Source organism: Haemorhous mexicanus, chromosome 15, assembly GCF_027477595.1.
Source record: "Haemorhous mexicanus isolate bHaeMex1 chromosome 15, bHaeMex1.pri, whole genome shotgun sequence".
In the NCBI taxonomy this organism is placed as follows: domain Eukaryota; kingdom Metazoa; phylum Chordata; class Aves; order Passeriformes; family Fringillidae; genus Haemorhous; species Haemorhous mexicanus.
Window position 1 is genome coordinate 8,478,611 of NC_082355.1, and position 18,440 is coordinate 8,497,050.

An 18,440-nucleotide genomic window follows, 5' to 3' on the forward strand; every position below is an offset into this window, starting at 1 on the left:
ACGTTATTTATTTTCTTATCTTCTACACAGATAGGAAGGGTGAGTTCAGCTCACATCTTCACCACATGGCTCAGAAGGTCACAAGACCTCTAATTAAAAGACCTTTTAAGGATATATTGACCAATAAAAGATTGCCAACAAGGATATATAAGTTTTTGACCCAATCCTTAAATATTTTGTCTTATGAACTCATGCTACACTGTAGGCTTTTTTAATCAATCATGTTATAACACACAAACCTACAGTACTGCATTCCAAAACTCTAAACTCAACATGTCTCTGCTTTAAACTATGAATCCACATCCTTACTTCTATCACCTAAGCTTAAAAGCCTTTTCCAAGGTCTCAGATCAAATCCTGTGTTTAATTCTAAGCTTTGACTTACAGGCCCAAAGTTCTGAGAATTCCTTGCATTTCAGATTCCAACACTAGGGAGCAGTGGGAAATCATCCCCTACCTCCCTGGAAAAGAATATGCTGAAAGAATAAAGCCAAGGTAGAAGATTTGTTTCTGGTGAGATGGTTTCACATTGAAGAGTTTTACAATTAGAAGAAAATAACAGATTTCTGAATTCTGAAGGGACACCTGGGTAACAGATTTTCAGTCAAAAAGCCCAGTGAGGAATGTGCTGAATTATCCTTGAGGAGTCCATCCAGGTTGAGTATGAACACAACCCATTCTCATTTTCCTGGTCATCTTTAGATAATCTAAGTGTGAGACAGAGGTTCTGGGGAGTGCATGAGGAATATTTACATGCAATTCTATGCAATCAGTGTGTGGCAGTCGTATTAGAAATATTTTTTTTCCCTTGACTGACTCTAGCAGCAAAAATTACTCCAAAGTTTCAGGCAATATCTTACTTCTTTTAATTATCAAGTTTTGTTAAAATTGGTTATAATCCTGTTTCAGTGGTACATTAAAGTAAAAACACTGCCACATCTTAATATGACAAAAAGGTAAGCCAAATGTCATAATATCTTTCTACAGCATACTGTAAATATAGAGCACATTCCACATTTTAGATCATGTTTGGAGTGACAGGTGGAGAAGATAAAAAGAAACTTTGAGAGAAACTGTAAGGACTCAATTTTGCAAGTGAAGGAAAAAACTAAAATAACATATCATTTTGGCTACTTTTCTATTTCTTTATGAGCAAATAAGTCAGACTGGAAAAATGATCATTCCCATCAGGAGGTTCTGAAAAGATATAAAATAGATTAAACTGCTCTTGTCTTTGTGTTTGAATGCAGAAGCAACAGAAAGCAATTTCAGTTCAGAGAGGCTGAAGGTAAACAACAGTAATCTTCAGTTTCATTTTCATTCTGGCAGGTCTCCTTGCTGATGCTTTGCCCTTAATTGCTTTTCTAGTTACCTGGTTGAGCATAACTGTGTGAGATCATATTTAAAAAAACTCACTTTGTTTTCTTAACTCCTGAAGAACCAACATTTTTTCACCCTGGATTATGCAGTTCTGACTTCATTAAGTAAAAGGTTGACCTTTTAGAGGTTTTTTTGTTTGGTTGGGGTTTTTGTTTTCTTTTTAAACTTAACATTCTTAGTATTGCTATTTTCTGACTCCATGTAGATATGCAATGTTTGGGAGCAAGCCTAAGCAATTCCCAGCTGCCCTATAGTCATGGAGGCATCTTGCTGCTCCCTGATCTTATCTTTCCCTTTTCCCCTGACTATTTCTGATGTTAGCAAAACCACCAGATGCCCACAACATGGGGGCTGATCTGACCTTTCTGATCATACTGCAGCTCCTACAAAAAGATAGTGAAAAAGCATTAATGGGAGCAATCAACCCTGCTGATGGCGAACACATCAGCACTTCACAAGTGAGAGGGATCCATGCTGAAGCAGTACAAAAACAGGCAGTAGTTGGGATGGAGAGAGTCAAAAGTAGTAGAATAAAAGAAAAGGCTGAAAAGGCAGAGAAAACAGCAAAGTTCACAAAGAAGCCAGAAGAAATGGTTCTGGAAAATGCAACAGAAATTCTGAAGGAAAATGAAGCCAAAAAACCAGACCCAATTAAAAAAAAAAAAAATAAATAAAAATCAATGGACTTAAGAGTCTTATCCGGAAGTTCAACAGGAACTTTCAGTCTCTGAAGTAGTTCCCATGAGCCAACCATTCTGCTTTATTGCATCCTGTCTTTTATCCCAAATAACTTCATCTCTCCTTTCATCCCCTAAAAGTCTCTATATGTAATTTTGAAGTAAATAGAACCAAAAAGAATATAAGCATCTGGGTTGAAAATCTGCCTCCACTAGGATAAATGACTGAATTCCCATTGACTATAAAGAGTTGGTGTTTCATCCTCAGAACACATTGAGCATGTGAACTTTAGATCCTGCAGGATTACATAGAACAAACAGTGTCAAAAAGCTGGCATCACTTTTTTCTTATCAATTTACAGAAAGCAGTATCTGAAGGGTACACAGAAGTACAAGGTTTTTTTAATTTGAATGAAAAATTGGATAGAATTTGCATAAGCAAACTCAAAGCTTTTATAAAAGCTCACTTGGCCACAAGGAACAGTGGAATGGCAAGAAGCTGGAAGAGCTGAAGGACCATTGGCAGTGAATAATGATGAAGTCCCTAAAGGGATGTGGAGCAAACAGGAGGGTCCCATCCTCAGTGGAAGCTTGTGGGTACTGATCAGTCAAGGGCAGGGTGAGCAGGTGGCTGAGGGAAAAAGGAAGATTTAAATTTCAATTGGCTTGTCAGTGGCTGTTCCACCAGCACCTGGAGGGGTTCCTGCTTCTCCCTTTCTGTTAGCTCAGAACTGCCTCATTACTGGTTAATGAGCACTGAACCTTGATTCCTGATTTGGTACTTGGGACCATCAAGGGGGCAGAACCTGAGAAGGATGATGGACTACATGGGAAGAGAAGGGATGAGAATTTTTGCAACTGTTTCTTTTTCCCCCCTGAGTAGTTCTACTGAAACTAGAAGGGCAGTCCCAGTACCGAACTGCAGAGTACACAATTCATGGAAGTCACGCATATGGAGCTAAAACTCAGTTTTTATGATCACAAGTGCCAAATTACTACTGTATGAATATTCCAGGGATGAAACATATTTACTTCTCTCTGATAGGCAGGATTGGTAGTTAGGGATCAGTCTTGAGAACTTTCCAGCATGGCCAGAATGAGACAAAGACTGTGCAGACTTTTCAATCACAGAAGTGCTGCCCTGAGTCAGGTTTAAGTAACAATAATTCTTTGTCATGTTGATGTTTCACTTGTTCATAATGCAGAAAAAAAGTCAGTCCCTCCACACAGCAAAGAATTTTTCACCTTTTTTCCTTTTATTTAAATTGATTCAGGACACCATACTCAGACTGCACAAATCAAAGCACATAAACCAAATCATCAGGGGCATCTCATGACTCAGGGAGAGGGGTGTGCACACTGAGAACACATAAATCACATGGGAGTGATATCCAGCATGCAAAAGGAATTATTTTGGGCATGCACAATACTTTAAAGATCAAATTGTAATTTAAAGATGCAAAACATTTTATGGTAATTCTCATGTTTTTTGTGTTTTTTTCCATATCTATATCTACTGTTATATTTTAAGGGAATTCTTCTCTAATAAAATTCAGTAATTTAATGCACTGATGGTAATGCTGATTCAATTTTCTGCTTGCATAAATATATTCTAAATCCATATTATAAAAAATACAAAATACCACTGGCCCTAGGTGTATAAATCTGTACTTTTAATTATCTATGTAGCCAGAATTCATGATCCAGTAATAACTCTCATTTCATTAACTGATCAATCACACTTTATCTGCACTACTATTGCATAATATAGGCATCCACTAAGAAAAACATTAAAAAAATAAAAGATCAATTGGTTCTGAGCATGGATTAAAGGATTATTTGACCAGATGAATGCAATGAGGCTGAAATTATTTCAAACAATGTAGAAACACCATTTGTTTCAAACTTCCTCTACTTTGAGGAAGAACTCTTGGATCTGTGGTTAAGAAGACAGCATTGAAAGGAAACAGCAAGTCTTCACATAAAGAAAAAGCCACTAAATTTAAGGTGACACCCAGTTGTTTATCACCTCAATGGACACAACATGAAAGTTTTCAATTTAAAGGCCTGAACTGCAGAAAAGGAAAGTTCGGGTGACAAATTTCCAATGGTTAAAAATATCAGAATAAATTGCTGGGGAGACTGTGGACAGTGAGGAAACGTCAGGAGTGATGCAGATAGGGTTGATGCTGCCTTGGGGGAAGAGGTGAATTACTTAATTCCTTAAGAGTGTCTTGAGATAATGACACACCATGTCATTTCCAAAGCTTTGCAAGTTTAGTGGATTGAGGAAGTGATGAACTAATTATTTATATGAAAAGATTCTGATAGGATGATATATCTACTAAAGTAAGTTTTAGCTAGATTTATAGTTTGTTCCCTGACATTTTCATCTCTAACAGATGAGGTGTGAAATTGCTTCAGTAGAAGGACTCAGCACATAACAGCATCAGACAGCTTTTAGAAGAACAGGACTGTCAGGCTTCAGGATCATGCTGAGCTCATCACTTCCCTCTGGATCTGCAGTTTCCTTGTTTATGCCATATTTTCTAGGGGACTGTGGAAGCCAGATCTGGTCACATGCTCATTTTTTCATGGTTGGACTACTGACACTCTTTAGTCTCTGCAATGAAACTGTGCCCGAGAAAACAGCACTGAATGGGGAAAATACAAAATGGGGAACGCACACACAATTCTTCTGCTTCATCTGCTTTATTCACCTTGAGAATTCTTTCAAATCCATCACCTTATAAGCATTTAAAGAATGAGGCTGGGTACCTCAGACACCACAATAAATCCACCCATGCACGAAAGAGGCAAGGAGCCCACAAGGTGCTGGCCACACCTAAAACACCCTCAGCAGAGCTGACAGAAGGCTCTGAGCACTGCTCTGGCTGTTGTATGAAGGGAAGGCAGGAGATGAGAAGGTGGCTTCCTAATCCCCCCAGAGAGTTAGACAATTCTACCAACAACATCAACGCTGCTTTTGCATCTTAGTGCTTTTATCTGACAGGAGAAATGGCCTAAACCCACAAGCCAAGCAATTAATCAAAGCTTAAGAAGTAGCTAATTCAGACCAAATTTGCCCAGCTAGTGCCATAATGATGCTTACATGGACAAGAAAATGCACAGGATACAAATGCCCAGTAGCCAGGTTTAGATCAGAACGACTGAAAAAGAGAAATGCCCAATGAAGATGTGTTTTCCATCCAAACTATGCAAGTCTCAGCCCAATTTAAATGACTGTAACTTCACCAAGGAGCCTGCACGTAGCTGAGGGCAGAATTTGACACTGATGGAATTCTGCCTTTGTGCTCTGCCCCTCAGTAATCCATTTAAATCTATTTGTCATACATCCTGTCCAGTTTTATAAGCTTAAATGAATTTTTAGTAGGTCCTCTCCCAAAGAAAGAAAGGATGCAAAGGAATTAATGAATTTAGAGCTAATGCCCAACTTTAATTGTTAAGACAGGAAAATTATACTATAATTCATTAAAATAAAATCCATTCAGCACACATATCCAACCCTAGGCTCTTTATGTGTCAGAGATGTCACCTAAATTCACACCATTTGGTGGAAAATAAACGTTACTAAGTTTTGTTAAAATACTTGTTAAACCACATCTACCCTAATTGAAATTGTATTTCTAATTGAAATACAAGAAAAAACATTATAATTAGCTTCCTACTACAGACCCTACAAAGATTTTAATGAACTTTTTTATTTAGTCAGCATACCAAATTATAATTTGTCAAACTAAGTGTTCTCATCATTGAGGAAATTGCCAACTTACATAAGAAAGGTCTCCCATGATTTTTTAGTGCCTTAAAAAAAACAAGCTTGTAAATATTTCAGAGTTTAATTTTTAATAGTTTCCTTTTGAAACCTCTTGTTGTGCCAATGTACTGGACAAACACATGGAAGGAAAGAGTGAAATAGAATTTAACATAGACATTTCTAAAACTAATAAAAATGTTCACAAAAACCACCTTTGTTCCAGATATACCTTTAACTTTCCACCCCCTGCCTTCTCCACCACACATAAAGCTTTATTTCCATCTTGTACTACCTTGCTCTAGAAACCTCCTGAAACCCCATCCCCCCTTTCACTGAATACTAACCAGAAGTGAGATAAAAACTTCATTATCCTAAGGTGTCAAGGGTATGGATTCAATATTTTAATTAACGAAAATATAAAAATAATTTAAAACCTGTACAGAGATCACAGAATTCCTATTATTTCAGAAGAAAAAGCAAAATACTCTTTTCTCTCTACTAGATTGATGAAAAAGCATACTAACAGGCAGACAAAAATCAGCTAAGCCAGGGGACTGCCACACAAAAAATCCATTATTAATCTACCTGATCCTTTTTCGAAGCATTCAACATCATCTACTGCATACTTTATTTTTGCTTCTCTCAGCTTTCTCCTTCTTCCTCATCCCTTTCCAACTCAAAAGAAAACAGTAAAAGAGACATTAGCACAAGTTTTCAGCTCCTGAAGCCTTTATATTCCAACACACCTTTTTTCCCCACTGAAACTGAGTAATTTTTAAATATTCTGGCAGAGTATGACACAAAGGCTGAGGAGTGTGTTCCATGAGAACCCTTCTGCTTGAGGGACACCTCTTATGGTTATTTAATTCCACACATTTCCTCCAAGGTCTTGTCTTCATTTGAAAGCCTGGCAGAATTAGTTATTCTTTAATGTTTCAGAAAATGTGGATAAAGTAATTTCCAAATATCCTATGTATAACAAACCTGAGCTGTGTCTCAGTTGGGATCAGTGCCTAGAAGAGGCCCTGTGTGCATCTTGTTTGCACCTGGTCCCATCTGACTTCAGCCCACTGGAGGTTAATTAGGCTCAGCTAAGCCTCAGAGGGGCTTCCTCATCTGAACCACAGACAAAATGAACAACCACCTCCAGCTTTTGGGTAACTGTGTAGATGAGAAAAGCTAAGCAACTGTGTCCTTTCTTTAAAATGGCAGCCTATGAAGTTAACTCTGCATTCTTATAAAAGCCATAAATATAGCTCTGGAGTGCATTCCTCCTTCTGGGCTCTCTGCTTCCTCTAGACAAGTGGCCTCTCTCTCCTCTTTCATCTCAAACCTTTAATTTTTTTTTCCTGTCTTAAAAAATGAAGTACCTAACTGACATGAACAGGCCTATTTCCAAATCATAACTCCTTCATCTGCCAAAGTTCTTCTTCAATGCAATTTCCAAGGCAGAGCTCTCCATACCGGGTGCCTGCCACAGCTCCATACATCAAGCACACTGCTCACAAATGCACCACATGACACTAACAGGGAACACAACTTCCCCTACAAAATCAAGGGAGACCAAAGTAATAGAAACTGAAAGAAGATAAAATGTTTTGTAGGTAGTGGAACACCAGCTGATAGCAATTTCTCTTTCAAGCCACAGTATACTTAATTTATTTATAGGCATTGGGGAAAATGTTATTGCCACAGCTCTGTGTAGGAAAATACACTGGAAGTGCCACTTCATGAAAAAGCAGCTTAGAAGTAGAAACATAAGGAAAATGAATACTATTTCCCTAAATATCAAGTCCCATTTCTTGCAATAGAAAAATGATGAAGCCAGGAGCTATGTCAGGAAATCAGGAGTGGGAACAACGAACTACAGCCTATAGCCAGCACACAGCAGTGTCATAGTTAGGAGTTCTATTGATGTAGTAGCTAAAGATGAAAAACATAATAACTCATAGTCTTTATGTCTAAACAATCACAACAAATATATTTATGTTTCTGATACTTGGATATATCATTCACATTAACATCCTGCTGGTATTTTTCAAATAGACTTGTGCATTTTGTGACTCTACTTGAACCTGCCTTTTCATGGTTTTACTTTTATCTTCTTTGGGATAGCTAAACATAATCTGGATTTTGAGGAGAAATAAATCCATTGGGTTAGACTGAATTAACTATAACCATATGCTAGATTTGAGAACAGGATTAACAAATGGCTACTGGATTTCTTTTAGCTAACACTGAGTCCTTAAGCAGCTTTATGTCCACTGAGAGAAAACTGGACATTTTTTTGTTAGTTGCCTGTATTTAATACTATGATGTGCAGAGGCTCTTCCCTTTTGGTTTTGCAGATTTCTGGTTATGTCAGCAAGCTTTCCCTGGATTTAAATATGAAAGGTCATTCAAAAGGCCCCACTGAAGAGAGAAACAAGCCTCAGTGCTGGAGCCTTTCCAGAAAAGATTCATTTGTTCTTAGAGAATATGTGCCTCTTCTAAGGAATTTTGACTCCCAGCAATTAAATAAGGATAAACTCCATGAACACACAGATAGATCATATAAAAATAATTACAATAATGCTCACTTACATTGCATTAAAGGTGGCTGTAATGTGCAACCATCCCTAGGACTGCTCTACAGTACATCCAGTAGCCACAGAGTTCTGTTTACTTGTTACAGATAAGATGGGAAGTGAGAGATTGATTTGATTGCTCAGTATATAAATTAAAGCTATCCCAGGAGCAGAACATACTTATATTGCAGGTTTTATTGTACTGCTTTGCCTTGTGGTTAAAGTGAATCTTACACTTCCACATTTTGGGCAGTGCAAGAATGTACATCCATAAGGAAACAATGCTGCTACTGATCTTCTCTGGGTAAAATAGAATAAACCCTCAAACAGACCTTCCAAGGAGAACAGCAGAAGAAAAATTTCCATCTTCAGATATGGGTTTCCTGTCCCTGCACCTCAAAGAAATATATGTAAATTTGACAAGCCTTTCAAAGCTATTGGCAATAACTACTAAACACAAACAGGTGTTGATGCTGAAGTCCATGGATATATTACAACAAGAGGACTCAGAGAGAAAAGACAGAATGAGATCAAATGACTTAACAACACTTGCCAAATTAACTTTCAACACACTGTGCTTAAGGAATTTTTTAGTGCAGAACAGCACCAGAATATATTTGAAAATTTCCTTTATTCTTCTTGCCATGGACTGCTTAGCATCAGCAGTTTGGAGTTTAAAGTAACTTTCCAAATGACCAAGGCTGCAAAGGTAGAATGCAAACAATCATATTAGAGGAGAAATAATATTATTATTTATGTTTAATTTGAAGCAATAAGAAGAGGAAGTAAAATGGCTGTGACTCATGACTCACTTAGTGTTTTGACGACTGGGGCACTTAGGTTTACAGCATTTAATTCTAAATACATAGGTGTCATCACATCTTAGCTAATAAATTGAAAAAGAACAGGTAACTGATTTTCACCCAGATCTTTAGCCTTAGGGTTATATCACAACCTGTCTGGAGGAAAAAAACAACAAACTACTAACACCAAGTACTACATCCCTGGAAGTCCTCCTGACTGTGAGAAAGCAAGAGAGAGGGAGAAGCAGTCAGAGAGAATGGGCCTCCTTCTGCCAGTCCCGTTTACATTCCCAGAGCTTTGCAAGCCCATGACAGCCATGGTTAGTGCCTATCTTGCAGTTCATGAACATGACTCCCTTCAAATAAAAACCTGTATTTTTGTAGGTGGTGCCAAAACATCTGTCAAGGATATTGGTTCATTTATTTTCTATTCTTTGCTTTGACTGGAAATTTATTTTAATAAATACTTCCTTCAGCATTTCTTCTGTGATTTCAATGGAATTAGCTGGTTTTCATTAATCAAAACACAATCAAAGAATCACAGTGATAGAATGGCAGTTCTGGGAAGGATGCTGGTTCCATTCCCCCTCTCCATTGTAGAACAGCTACTCCTGGGTCATTATCTGCAAGACATTTGTCTAACATGTTCCAGAACACCTTTCAACCAAGTCTTGACATCCTCTTTAAAATATTTCCCCCAGGGCTTTAATATTGCTGCCACTATGAAGGCTAAAATTAATCTTCTTTGCTGAAGTGTAAACTTACTCCCCCTTGTTACATCCAGAATGGATGTAGAATCAGCCCTCCACTCTCCAATTAATTTTAAGTATTTGGAAACAGGATTTGTGCACTCTTTTGGTTTTTTGTGCTTTATTTTGGTTTGTTCTTGCTGTTCTGTTGGTTTGCTCCTCTCCTTCAGACTTTCTTTGCTGAGGATATTTTCTGCAACTCTGATCATCCCTGTTACATTTCTCTGGGTACTTTCCAGTTGATTCCCAGGACCCAAGAAGCCTCGTACTCAAATGTGGACAATGTATTCCAGCCAAGGTCTTACTGGCACTGCTTAGAGCTGAAGGATTACTCATGGTTACACATGCCAGTGCAACATTTGCCTTTTTTTGCAGCAGAATGACATTGTTGACTCATGTTCTATTTGTAATCCAGTATAATCCCCTAGCCCTTTGCTCCAAATTTATTACTGATTGGTTTTCATCCTGCTTTTTGCAGATGATTGTTCTTAGATAAGAACTTTGCATCTGCCTAGACTAAATTTAGTCGCTGTTTTCAGACCAATTCTTAAATTTTTTAAGGTGACAGAATTTTATTTCTGTGCCACATTTAATAGGCAGCCTAATTTCAACATCTATAGTTTAATTAAAATGGCAAATAATAGTAAATGTTAAAAAGTGGGAAATAATACTGGATCCAAAAGAGATCACAGAGACCTCTACTCAATTTATCCTCCCAGCCTGGCACTGAACTATTGACAGCTACTACCACAACATAGTTTTCCAACTGATTTTGCATCCTCCTCAGAATTATTTCTTTTAGACAACACTTTAACTTGCTTAAAAGGCAGTAATGGAAACCAATGTCAAAAACCTTACTGAGTCACAATATGTGATGCTGCAAGCTTATCCCTGAGTCTCAAAGCCTGAAATTGTCACAGAAGAAACTGAGTTTGGTTTGACATCCATGTCAGTTTTATTCACTCCCTTAATTTATTGATGCTAACAAATATTTGCTTAAATATTTATCCTAGTGCGGGAGTTTTTTCCCAGGATTTTAGGTTTAACTCGCAGGATACATTTTCCTATTGTCTTCCTTTCCTTAATGGAAAAAAACCCCCAGTGTTGCTTGTCTTTCCCAATCTTGTACCATTTCATAACTTTTCAGGGATACCTTTCAGTATCTCTAAAATTATTTCAGCCAATTCCTTTAAACCATAGATCAATTCCAGCTGATTTGCAGATACCTAATTTACCCAAGCCAGTCCGTTCCCTCATCCAGAATCTTACACTCCAACTGAAGATATCAAGTATGTTTCCACCTGGTCTTAGCAGCCCTTTTATGTGAAAGCCAGAGCAAAGCCATGTACCAAAGCTTTGGCCTTCTCAGCAGTGCCTGCACAGGAGCATCTCTCTCCACTAAACCACCATTTTTCTTGGCTTCTTTTTCTTTCATCTAATACACCTGTAAAAATTGCTGTTTCTAAATTCTAGCCCAAATATCTTGGTTTGTACTTGGCTTTCTAGGTTGGGGCTACCCCCTGTGTACCCTTCAGAGTCCACTTAGCTGTACTTTCTGTAGGCAACCACTGTCACTGCAGTCATTAAGAGTCTTGTCATTAGACAAGCTCCTGCCTTTGGATAATTCATGTTTGTTCTTCCTACATTGAGCAAATGCTAATTATCCCTGTGTTTCTTCCTCTAATTCTTAGTTTACTTAAATCTATATTTGAAACAACTTGTCTTTATTTTGATGTTTTTCTCTTTCTAAAAATTCTCCATTATGCATTTTTATGGCCAATGCCACTCTGCCTTCTACTTTTATTCTCCACAGGAGTTCCTGTTTTTCAGCTAGAACCAAGTGACAGTAATCATCCATTAAGTGACAAACATATAAACATGTTTAAATACTGTTCAAACTACTCTTCTGACTGGATGGTGATTCAAGGGTCACTCTGGCATGCAGATGCTATACCATCCAAAATTTCAGTCAAATAACATTTGAAAGCTGAGACTTTGTCCCACATTGGTTTGGCCTTCTTAAATCAGAATACAAGCCAAAGCTGGGATTTCTCTCACAGCAAATAAGGAAGGAAGATTTGCAGGCATGTATTTTACTAACATCATCTTTAACGGTCTAGGTAGGTTACCAAAACTGAATTCCTATATCCTGAACTGAAGGTCAGAGAAGGAGACCTCTGCTTGCTGAGAGATGCCAAAGAGAGCAGGGCTGGGTTCTGTGATATTCCCCAAAAATGCCCTTATTTCAATGGAAGCTGGCTGAGCATGGGGAGGGCACAAATTTCCCTTTGAAAATCATGTCCGCTTCACAGTCAATGAAGTAAGAGATATTAAAAGCAAGCCAGCACCATTATTGACAAAACTAACAAGTGCTCCCCAAGTGCTAATAAAATTCCATCCAGGCAGCCTATTGATCACTGCCTCTCAAAGCACACCAGCCATAATGCAATCACACACAAGGACCCCAGTCTGTCACTCCTCCTGCCATATTTAATGACAAAATTGGTTGCTTACAAGCTTATAAGGAATTTAATATTACACTTCTAGCATACAGAAAGAACCATGTGCATCTGCCTGGAGATGCGCAGCCATATGTGCTTGAAATGCATTTGATGGGAGACAGTATATTTCATGTGCTGCATCTCAGCTATTGTTTTTGGTTGATTCAGTTAACATGTTCTAAAATTGGACTGATTTACTGAAGATTTGCAAACATAATTCATGTGCACTTGCACTATGAATAAGCCTCTAAAACGAATTCAAGCACAGTCAAAAAATAAATTGCAAAATAAGTTATTCAATTGAAATCTGCCATCTGAGGCACTGTAATAGAAAACATTTATTATAAAACTAACATATATTTGTGGCTAGAGATGTGTTCAGTACTAAACATTTCTTTGTGAGGAATTTATTCAAGCTTTTCTGAAAGAACATCTTAACTGGGCTAACAGAAAATTACATGTTCAAAAATAATTGCAGGTTCTATGATTTTCATCCTGCAGCACAGGCTTCCAATTTTCACTCCTTTTGTTTTGGAAGGCTTATGAATTTTAGGCAAATTTTTTTTTTCTGCACAGCTGCAGAAGCCCATTTCTGGAGTCTGGATTTGTGATTTAAGCACTGGAAAGACACAGGTTGGATGTGATGCACAAGGAGAGGAAGCACTGATACCAACATATTCATCTTGAAATGTAATGCTCTGCATTTGGTAAATTCACTTCACAGGGCTGCTGGGCTGTGAAAGTCATAGGCTATGCTACACTGGAGGCCTCAATCCACTCAAAAGCAATGTTTCCTCTTCAAAAGTGAGGGTATTTTGCTAGTTCAGCCTTTCATTAGTGCTCAAGGGGAGCTCTTTGAAATGGGAACATGTCTGTAATTAATAAGGATAGTCAAGTCTAAATGAGTTTGTCTAACATTAGTGTCAGTCACTGATAGGCTCAATTCAGGCAGAGAAAGGTTTTCACACAATACACTGGAATAAGGAGTCTGATTTTTTAATTTTTTTTTTGTATTCCCTCCTCTCCAAGGGCAGATAATGAAAGCCCTGAGAAGGAACATCCCTGTCCAGGTTTCTCAGTTATTGGGGAAGAGGATTGGGAATAGACAGTGAAAAGAAAGACAAAGGCTGGAAGAAAATGGGGAAAAGTCAGAATATTTCCAATCAGGAGCTTTTTTACCAGCAATGGGTAAAATTGTACCCTGTTTCCAGCAAGTCCCTGTGCCTCAGTGCTGAAGGCAGAGCTGAGGGAGGGGACTGAGGCCAGCTCCATCCACTGCATTCATCTGACAGTGTCACAATCCAAATGGGAAGGGGGAAACTTGCTCCTCCTTGAACAGAAAATTCCACAGTTCAGTGGATTGTTTTAAACACATATTTGGGGAAAAAAACCAGCACTACCAAAGAATCACATTTTTACCCTTCTTATTGCATCCTTCTGCAGATGTGTTGTTAATAATAATGCAGCTTGATGTTTTAAAGGTGTTTGATTCAGAGCTCATGCATCTGCAATACAATGTGCACCCCATTACTTCCACAGTTCCTATGTTCTGGGCAAAGATGCTTTTAAAGTCATATGGAAAATTGAACACCATTCCAAACTGCTTCCAGAAATTTTAGGGGTGGCTTTTAGCAGAATTTTTCAGTAACTTTTTTTTTTTTTTATTTAACAGTTTTCAATTAACAGAGCCCTTTAAGTCTTAATGAGTTCATTTTCCAGCAAGTCTGAATAGGTGCTGGATATGAGACACATATCAAAATCTCTCACTTGAGTTATGCTAAAGTTTTCCCCCATTCCCTCTTTTCTTTCTCCAAAGTGGATGAAGAAGACTAGGAAAGTATGCCAGGTGAGCTGTCAAGCTCCTTAAGAACTCTCAAATGACCTTATCAGGAAAAAACCGTAACTCTTTGATTCATATTTCAAAATCCTGACTAACCTGCCCCTTCTGCTTTCTTGCTTCTGTAATTGTGACAGAATCAAGTTCAATATTAATGACCAGCAATCATTTCCAGACTGCAAACTCTGCTGCCTTCTGCAGTCCAAGTGCCTTGTTAGCTCAGCTCTGTCAGTAAGATTCTCACTTTTGTTGGTTTCTCCTTGGTTAAAGATGAATATGAAGCTGGGTTGGTAAGATTCTCACTTTTGTTGGTTTCTCCTTGGTTAAAGATGAATATGAAGCTGGGTTGGTAGCTCAGCTGAAAAAAAAACAAACCTTCTGATCACTCAAGTGCCCTCTGAGTTGCAGTTTGAACCACTCAAGCTGACTTCCCTTGAACAGGTCTGTTATCCAAACACACCTCGTGTCACTCCCTAGAGGTTTCAGTGAAAGCCATGAATGCCTTTTTTATAAAACAAGGTATTTCTTTTCTTGAGACAAACACTCAGGTATTTCTCTCCACACTGCAAGCAGAAAGCAGACAGCTTGATTACACTGTTATTGTTTTTCAATGCACAATTAAATAATTCATCCTGCTGAATAAAGCCAGCTTTTTGGGAGTAAAGAATACAGAGTTGGTTGGGTGCAGCAGACTTCTTTAAGAGATGCAAATGAAGTACAAGCCTGGAAGCAGAACTCTGCTGATTTTCAAAACCTCTGATTACTGTTGATTTTTAAATCTGTTAAACATATGGAATCCTCCAGCAACCTTTGTGAGATCCCTCTGGCAGGTACTTCCTGCCTTCAGTTACTTCCAACCCTGCCCTCCCAGCTCTTCCAGCCTGGTTCTACAGTCTGCCTCCACATGAAGACTTCACAATTAGAGTATTCAAGCAGGATTTTAGATTCAGAATTGAGAAGTAGATTTTTAATATTAGAAACTTGTAAACCTGTCCTAAAAAGTCAGTGTTTGCAAAAAGAGCTTTAGCATGGTGACACCACACTTAGATTTTCTCTAAAATCCCAAATCTGTTTTCATTCACCCACTGGAGAAGTTTTTTCTCTTCAGTAACTAGGAAGAATCTTGGTCTTGTGAGGTTAAAAGAAGCCTTTGAGATACCTCTCAAAATAACAATTGTGTGGTGAGAACACAGACCTGCTAGTGAATGCACAGGAGCAAGCTATGGCTCCTCACCACAGGATCTGCACAAACTCTCTGGAAATCAGAATCCCAAAAATATAAAATGAAAGCTTTTCTATCTTCAAAACAATACAAGAGAATAAGGGACATTTAAACTCCCCAAAGTGAAACAGAACAACATGGGAAAAATACCAGGGCAGGGAGAATGGAAAAGGAAAAACAGATTAAACAACTGTCTTGCAGCTCATGCTGCATAAAAGAGCTGGGACAAATTCTTCTGACTGTTCTTTTTCCTCTCTGTGGAAAATTACAGAAATTAAAGCCTTGGTGGGAACATCTGGGAAAGATAAAGCTTCCCTTCCTTCCTTCATCTCAGCAGTTTCTATTTTAATGCAACTCCCTCTATATTCACATAAATACATCATGTATACATTTACACACATATACATACCTATATGCATATATAAACTGAGGATTAGTCTGGTCAGCATCTGATTCATAGGGCCCAAAGCAGCAGCATATGATTTCTCTTCATTTTTTGGGTGACAACACTGAGATCAATGACTAAAGACTCACATGCTCTGTGCATATGTAACTAAACTAATCAACAGTTTTTAAACAATTATTTTTTGGGTAATAAATCTCTTTAGAAATGTTTGAGTGGCTATTTTTAACGTTCTAGTCAGCGTGAATTTTGCCACAACCAAGGGTAGTGACCTCTGTCAAAAAGAATGATCTATTGGCCAAATAAAACCCATTTGTAAGATTTAAGTGAGAAGAAAGCAGTGCACAGTTCTTTGTGCAAGGCAGAGCACCCTGCTCAGACTGCACCCCACAGTTGCAGAGACATCCACAGTGTCAGAGAAACTCTAGCTTGAAAAAGAAATGATCCTTTTCTTTACAAAGAGACAGAAATCTTAGCAGACATCTAACATATCCCTTCAAGGTATCCATGTGCAACTTTAGATTCTCTACAAGCATTCCTGCTTTTGCCCAGAGTCAGACATCTCAGTAACACAATATACAGCACAGTTTTAAAGCATGTCAGTTCAAAAATCTCTCTGCAATACTTTGCCAGGATTTACTTTTTTGTTTTTTCTCTTGGGAAAACAGAGGGTCACAAGGCCTCCAAAAGTGGTAGGAGCATAAGTTCTATTTGAAGTCAATAGGATTTGTAATCCTAAATCCCTTGAATGCCTTTGAAAACCTCTGTGGATATGTGTCTTGACAAAAGCATCAACTTTGCCTTTCCTTTGACACTGAAGTTCCATTTCCCTAAAGACAGAGAATCTACACTCTAAGCTCTAACCCCAATGATATTCCTGTGATCTACAGACAATACAAGGAACATGCTTGGCAATGAAATATAGAAATAGAAGTAGAATGAAATTTTCAAAAGCACCTTCAGAGACTTCCAGTAAGTATTTTCTTCCTAAACACTTGAGTAATTTTGAATTTCTTTTTCCTGGTACAGCTGTTGTATCCAGTGATATCCTGGACACAATTAGAATGGGGGTTTTGGGTATTTTTCCTGTCCTTTAGTGGCTGGCCTGGAAATATTTTAAGTACTGCCATAACTTAAGCCCTCACCAAGACAAAGTGCAAAACATCATTTACAGAACCTGCATCTGAAACAGCAGCATATACACAACACCATTTCCCTTTTAAAATCAGCCCTGAAATTCATGCATTACAGCTGATTTCAAAGAATTGGCCCCTTGAGTGTTAGAAAATGCAGTGGTTACATTTATAACATTAATTTAGCAAAGCCTTTAACATGAAAGAAAATGAACATGAAGATCCCTGGTTTAAATTGCATGTTAAACCAAGATTCATGGTTACAGAGAATCTCTCTGAGAACACATTTCATCATTGAATAGCAAGTGGAATGGATGGGGATTAAAAAACATGGTGAAAAAATAGCGAGATGAGTCAAACTCTTCTACATAAACCACCTCAAGCTGTGACTAAACTGGGAAGGAGATGTAAGTATGAATATAGCTCTCTACTAATGCATGGGACAGAGAGAGGAAGGGAGCCATAAAGCATATGGGGATATCACAAAATAGCAGAAGACAACCACAAAACATGTATTAAGTTTACCTTGATCAAACGGCTTGTTTGGATTCCAGTTTCTGAAATAATCATCCTAAATGGAGTTAAAAAAAGAAAAAAAAATCAGGAAAAATACAATCAGTATTTTCAGTACTGTTTTACACAACTAAATGAATCGACTTCTGTTTTGATTCTAACAGATTTAGCTCCAATAAGATAAGACTAACAACAGGTTGGGTCCTAAAGAGTGGTAAATGCAGGTTAGAAATTAAAGAATCCAAGGTCCTTGGATTCAGCACCTCGAATTTTTCTTCTGGATTGTTTTTGAAAGCATGCCCACTATTAAACGTTTTATAATAACTCTGTATCATTTCATGTTAGCCTACAGCCTTTAAAAAGAAAGAACATACTGTTCAGGTAGTTTAACATGATCCACACCATCCTGGTGTAGTGAAAGATAGAGTAAATCCTAAGATACATTCTCACATGTAAATCACACCATTGTGAATGTACAGAAACACAGGAGTAATATTGCAAACGTTACACTTAAATAGTACAACAACTTCCAGGAACACTTGCAGTGATTATTGTCACTGTTCCAACTACTGAACTTTAAAAATTTTATGAAATCTGATGTAAAGAGATCATTGTGCTGTGAGTGTTGTGGCTCTGTTTTACACAATTCTCTCTGGATTTTACGCTGGAGAAAGCAGGGACTGTCAGAGTGCCTGGCCAAATAATGATTGTTGCAAACTAGCCTCTATCCAGAAAGAATGGAAAACTCCGGCATGTGTTGGATCAATCTGTATTCTGTGTACTTAGCAAATATTTATCTGAAGGCAAAGTTTTCCCTGCTTCACAGTGCCATCAACCCTAGTGCTGAAGAACTGGGAGTTAAGCCCAGCTGATAAAT

At 38.0% G+C, this 18,440-nt stretch overlaps 1 protein-coding gene across 2 annotated transcripts in view; it reads right to left on the reverse strand.

Moving 5' to 3' along the window:
* The window catches only part of SPOCK1 (SPARC (osteonectin), cwcv and kazal like domains proteoglycan 1), a 271,183-nt gene that overhangs the window by 169,127 nt on the left and 83,616 nt on the right, over positions 1-18,440 (reverse strand). For both annotated transcript variants that reach the window (XM_059860078.1, XM_059860077.1), the window contains exon 3: positions 17,576-17,621. In XM_059860078.1, the coding sequence (XP_059716061.1) occupies positions 17,576-17,621 (46 nt within the window). The remainder of the gene's footprint in view (positions 1-17,575; positions 17,622-18,440) is intronic.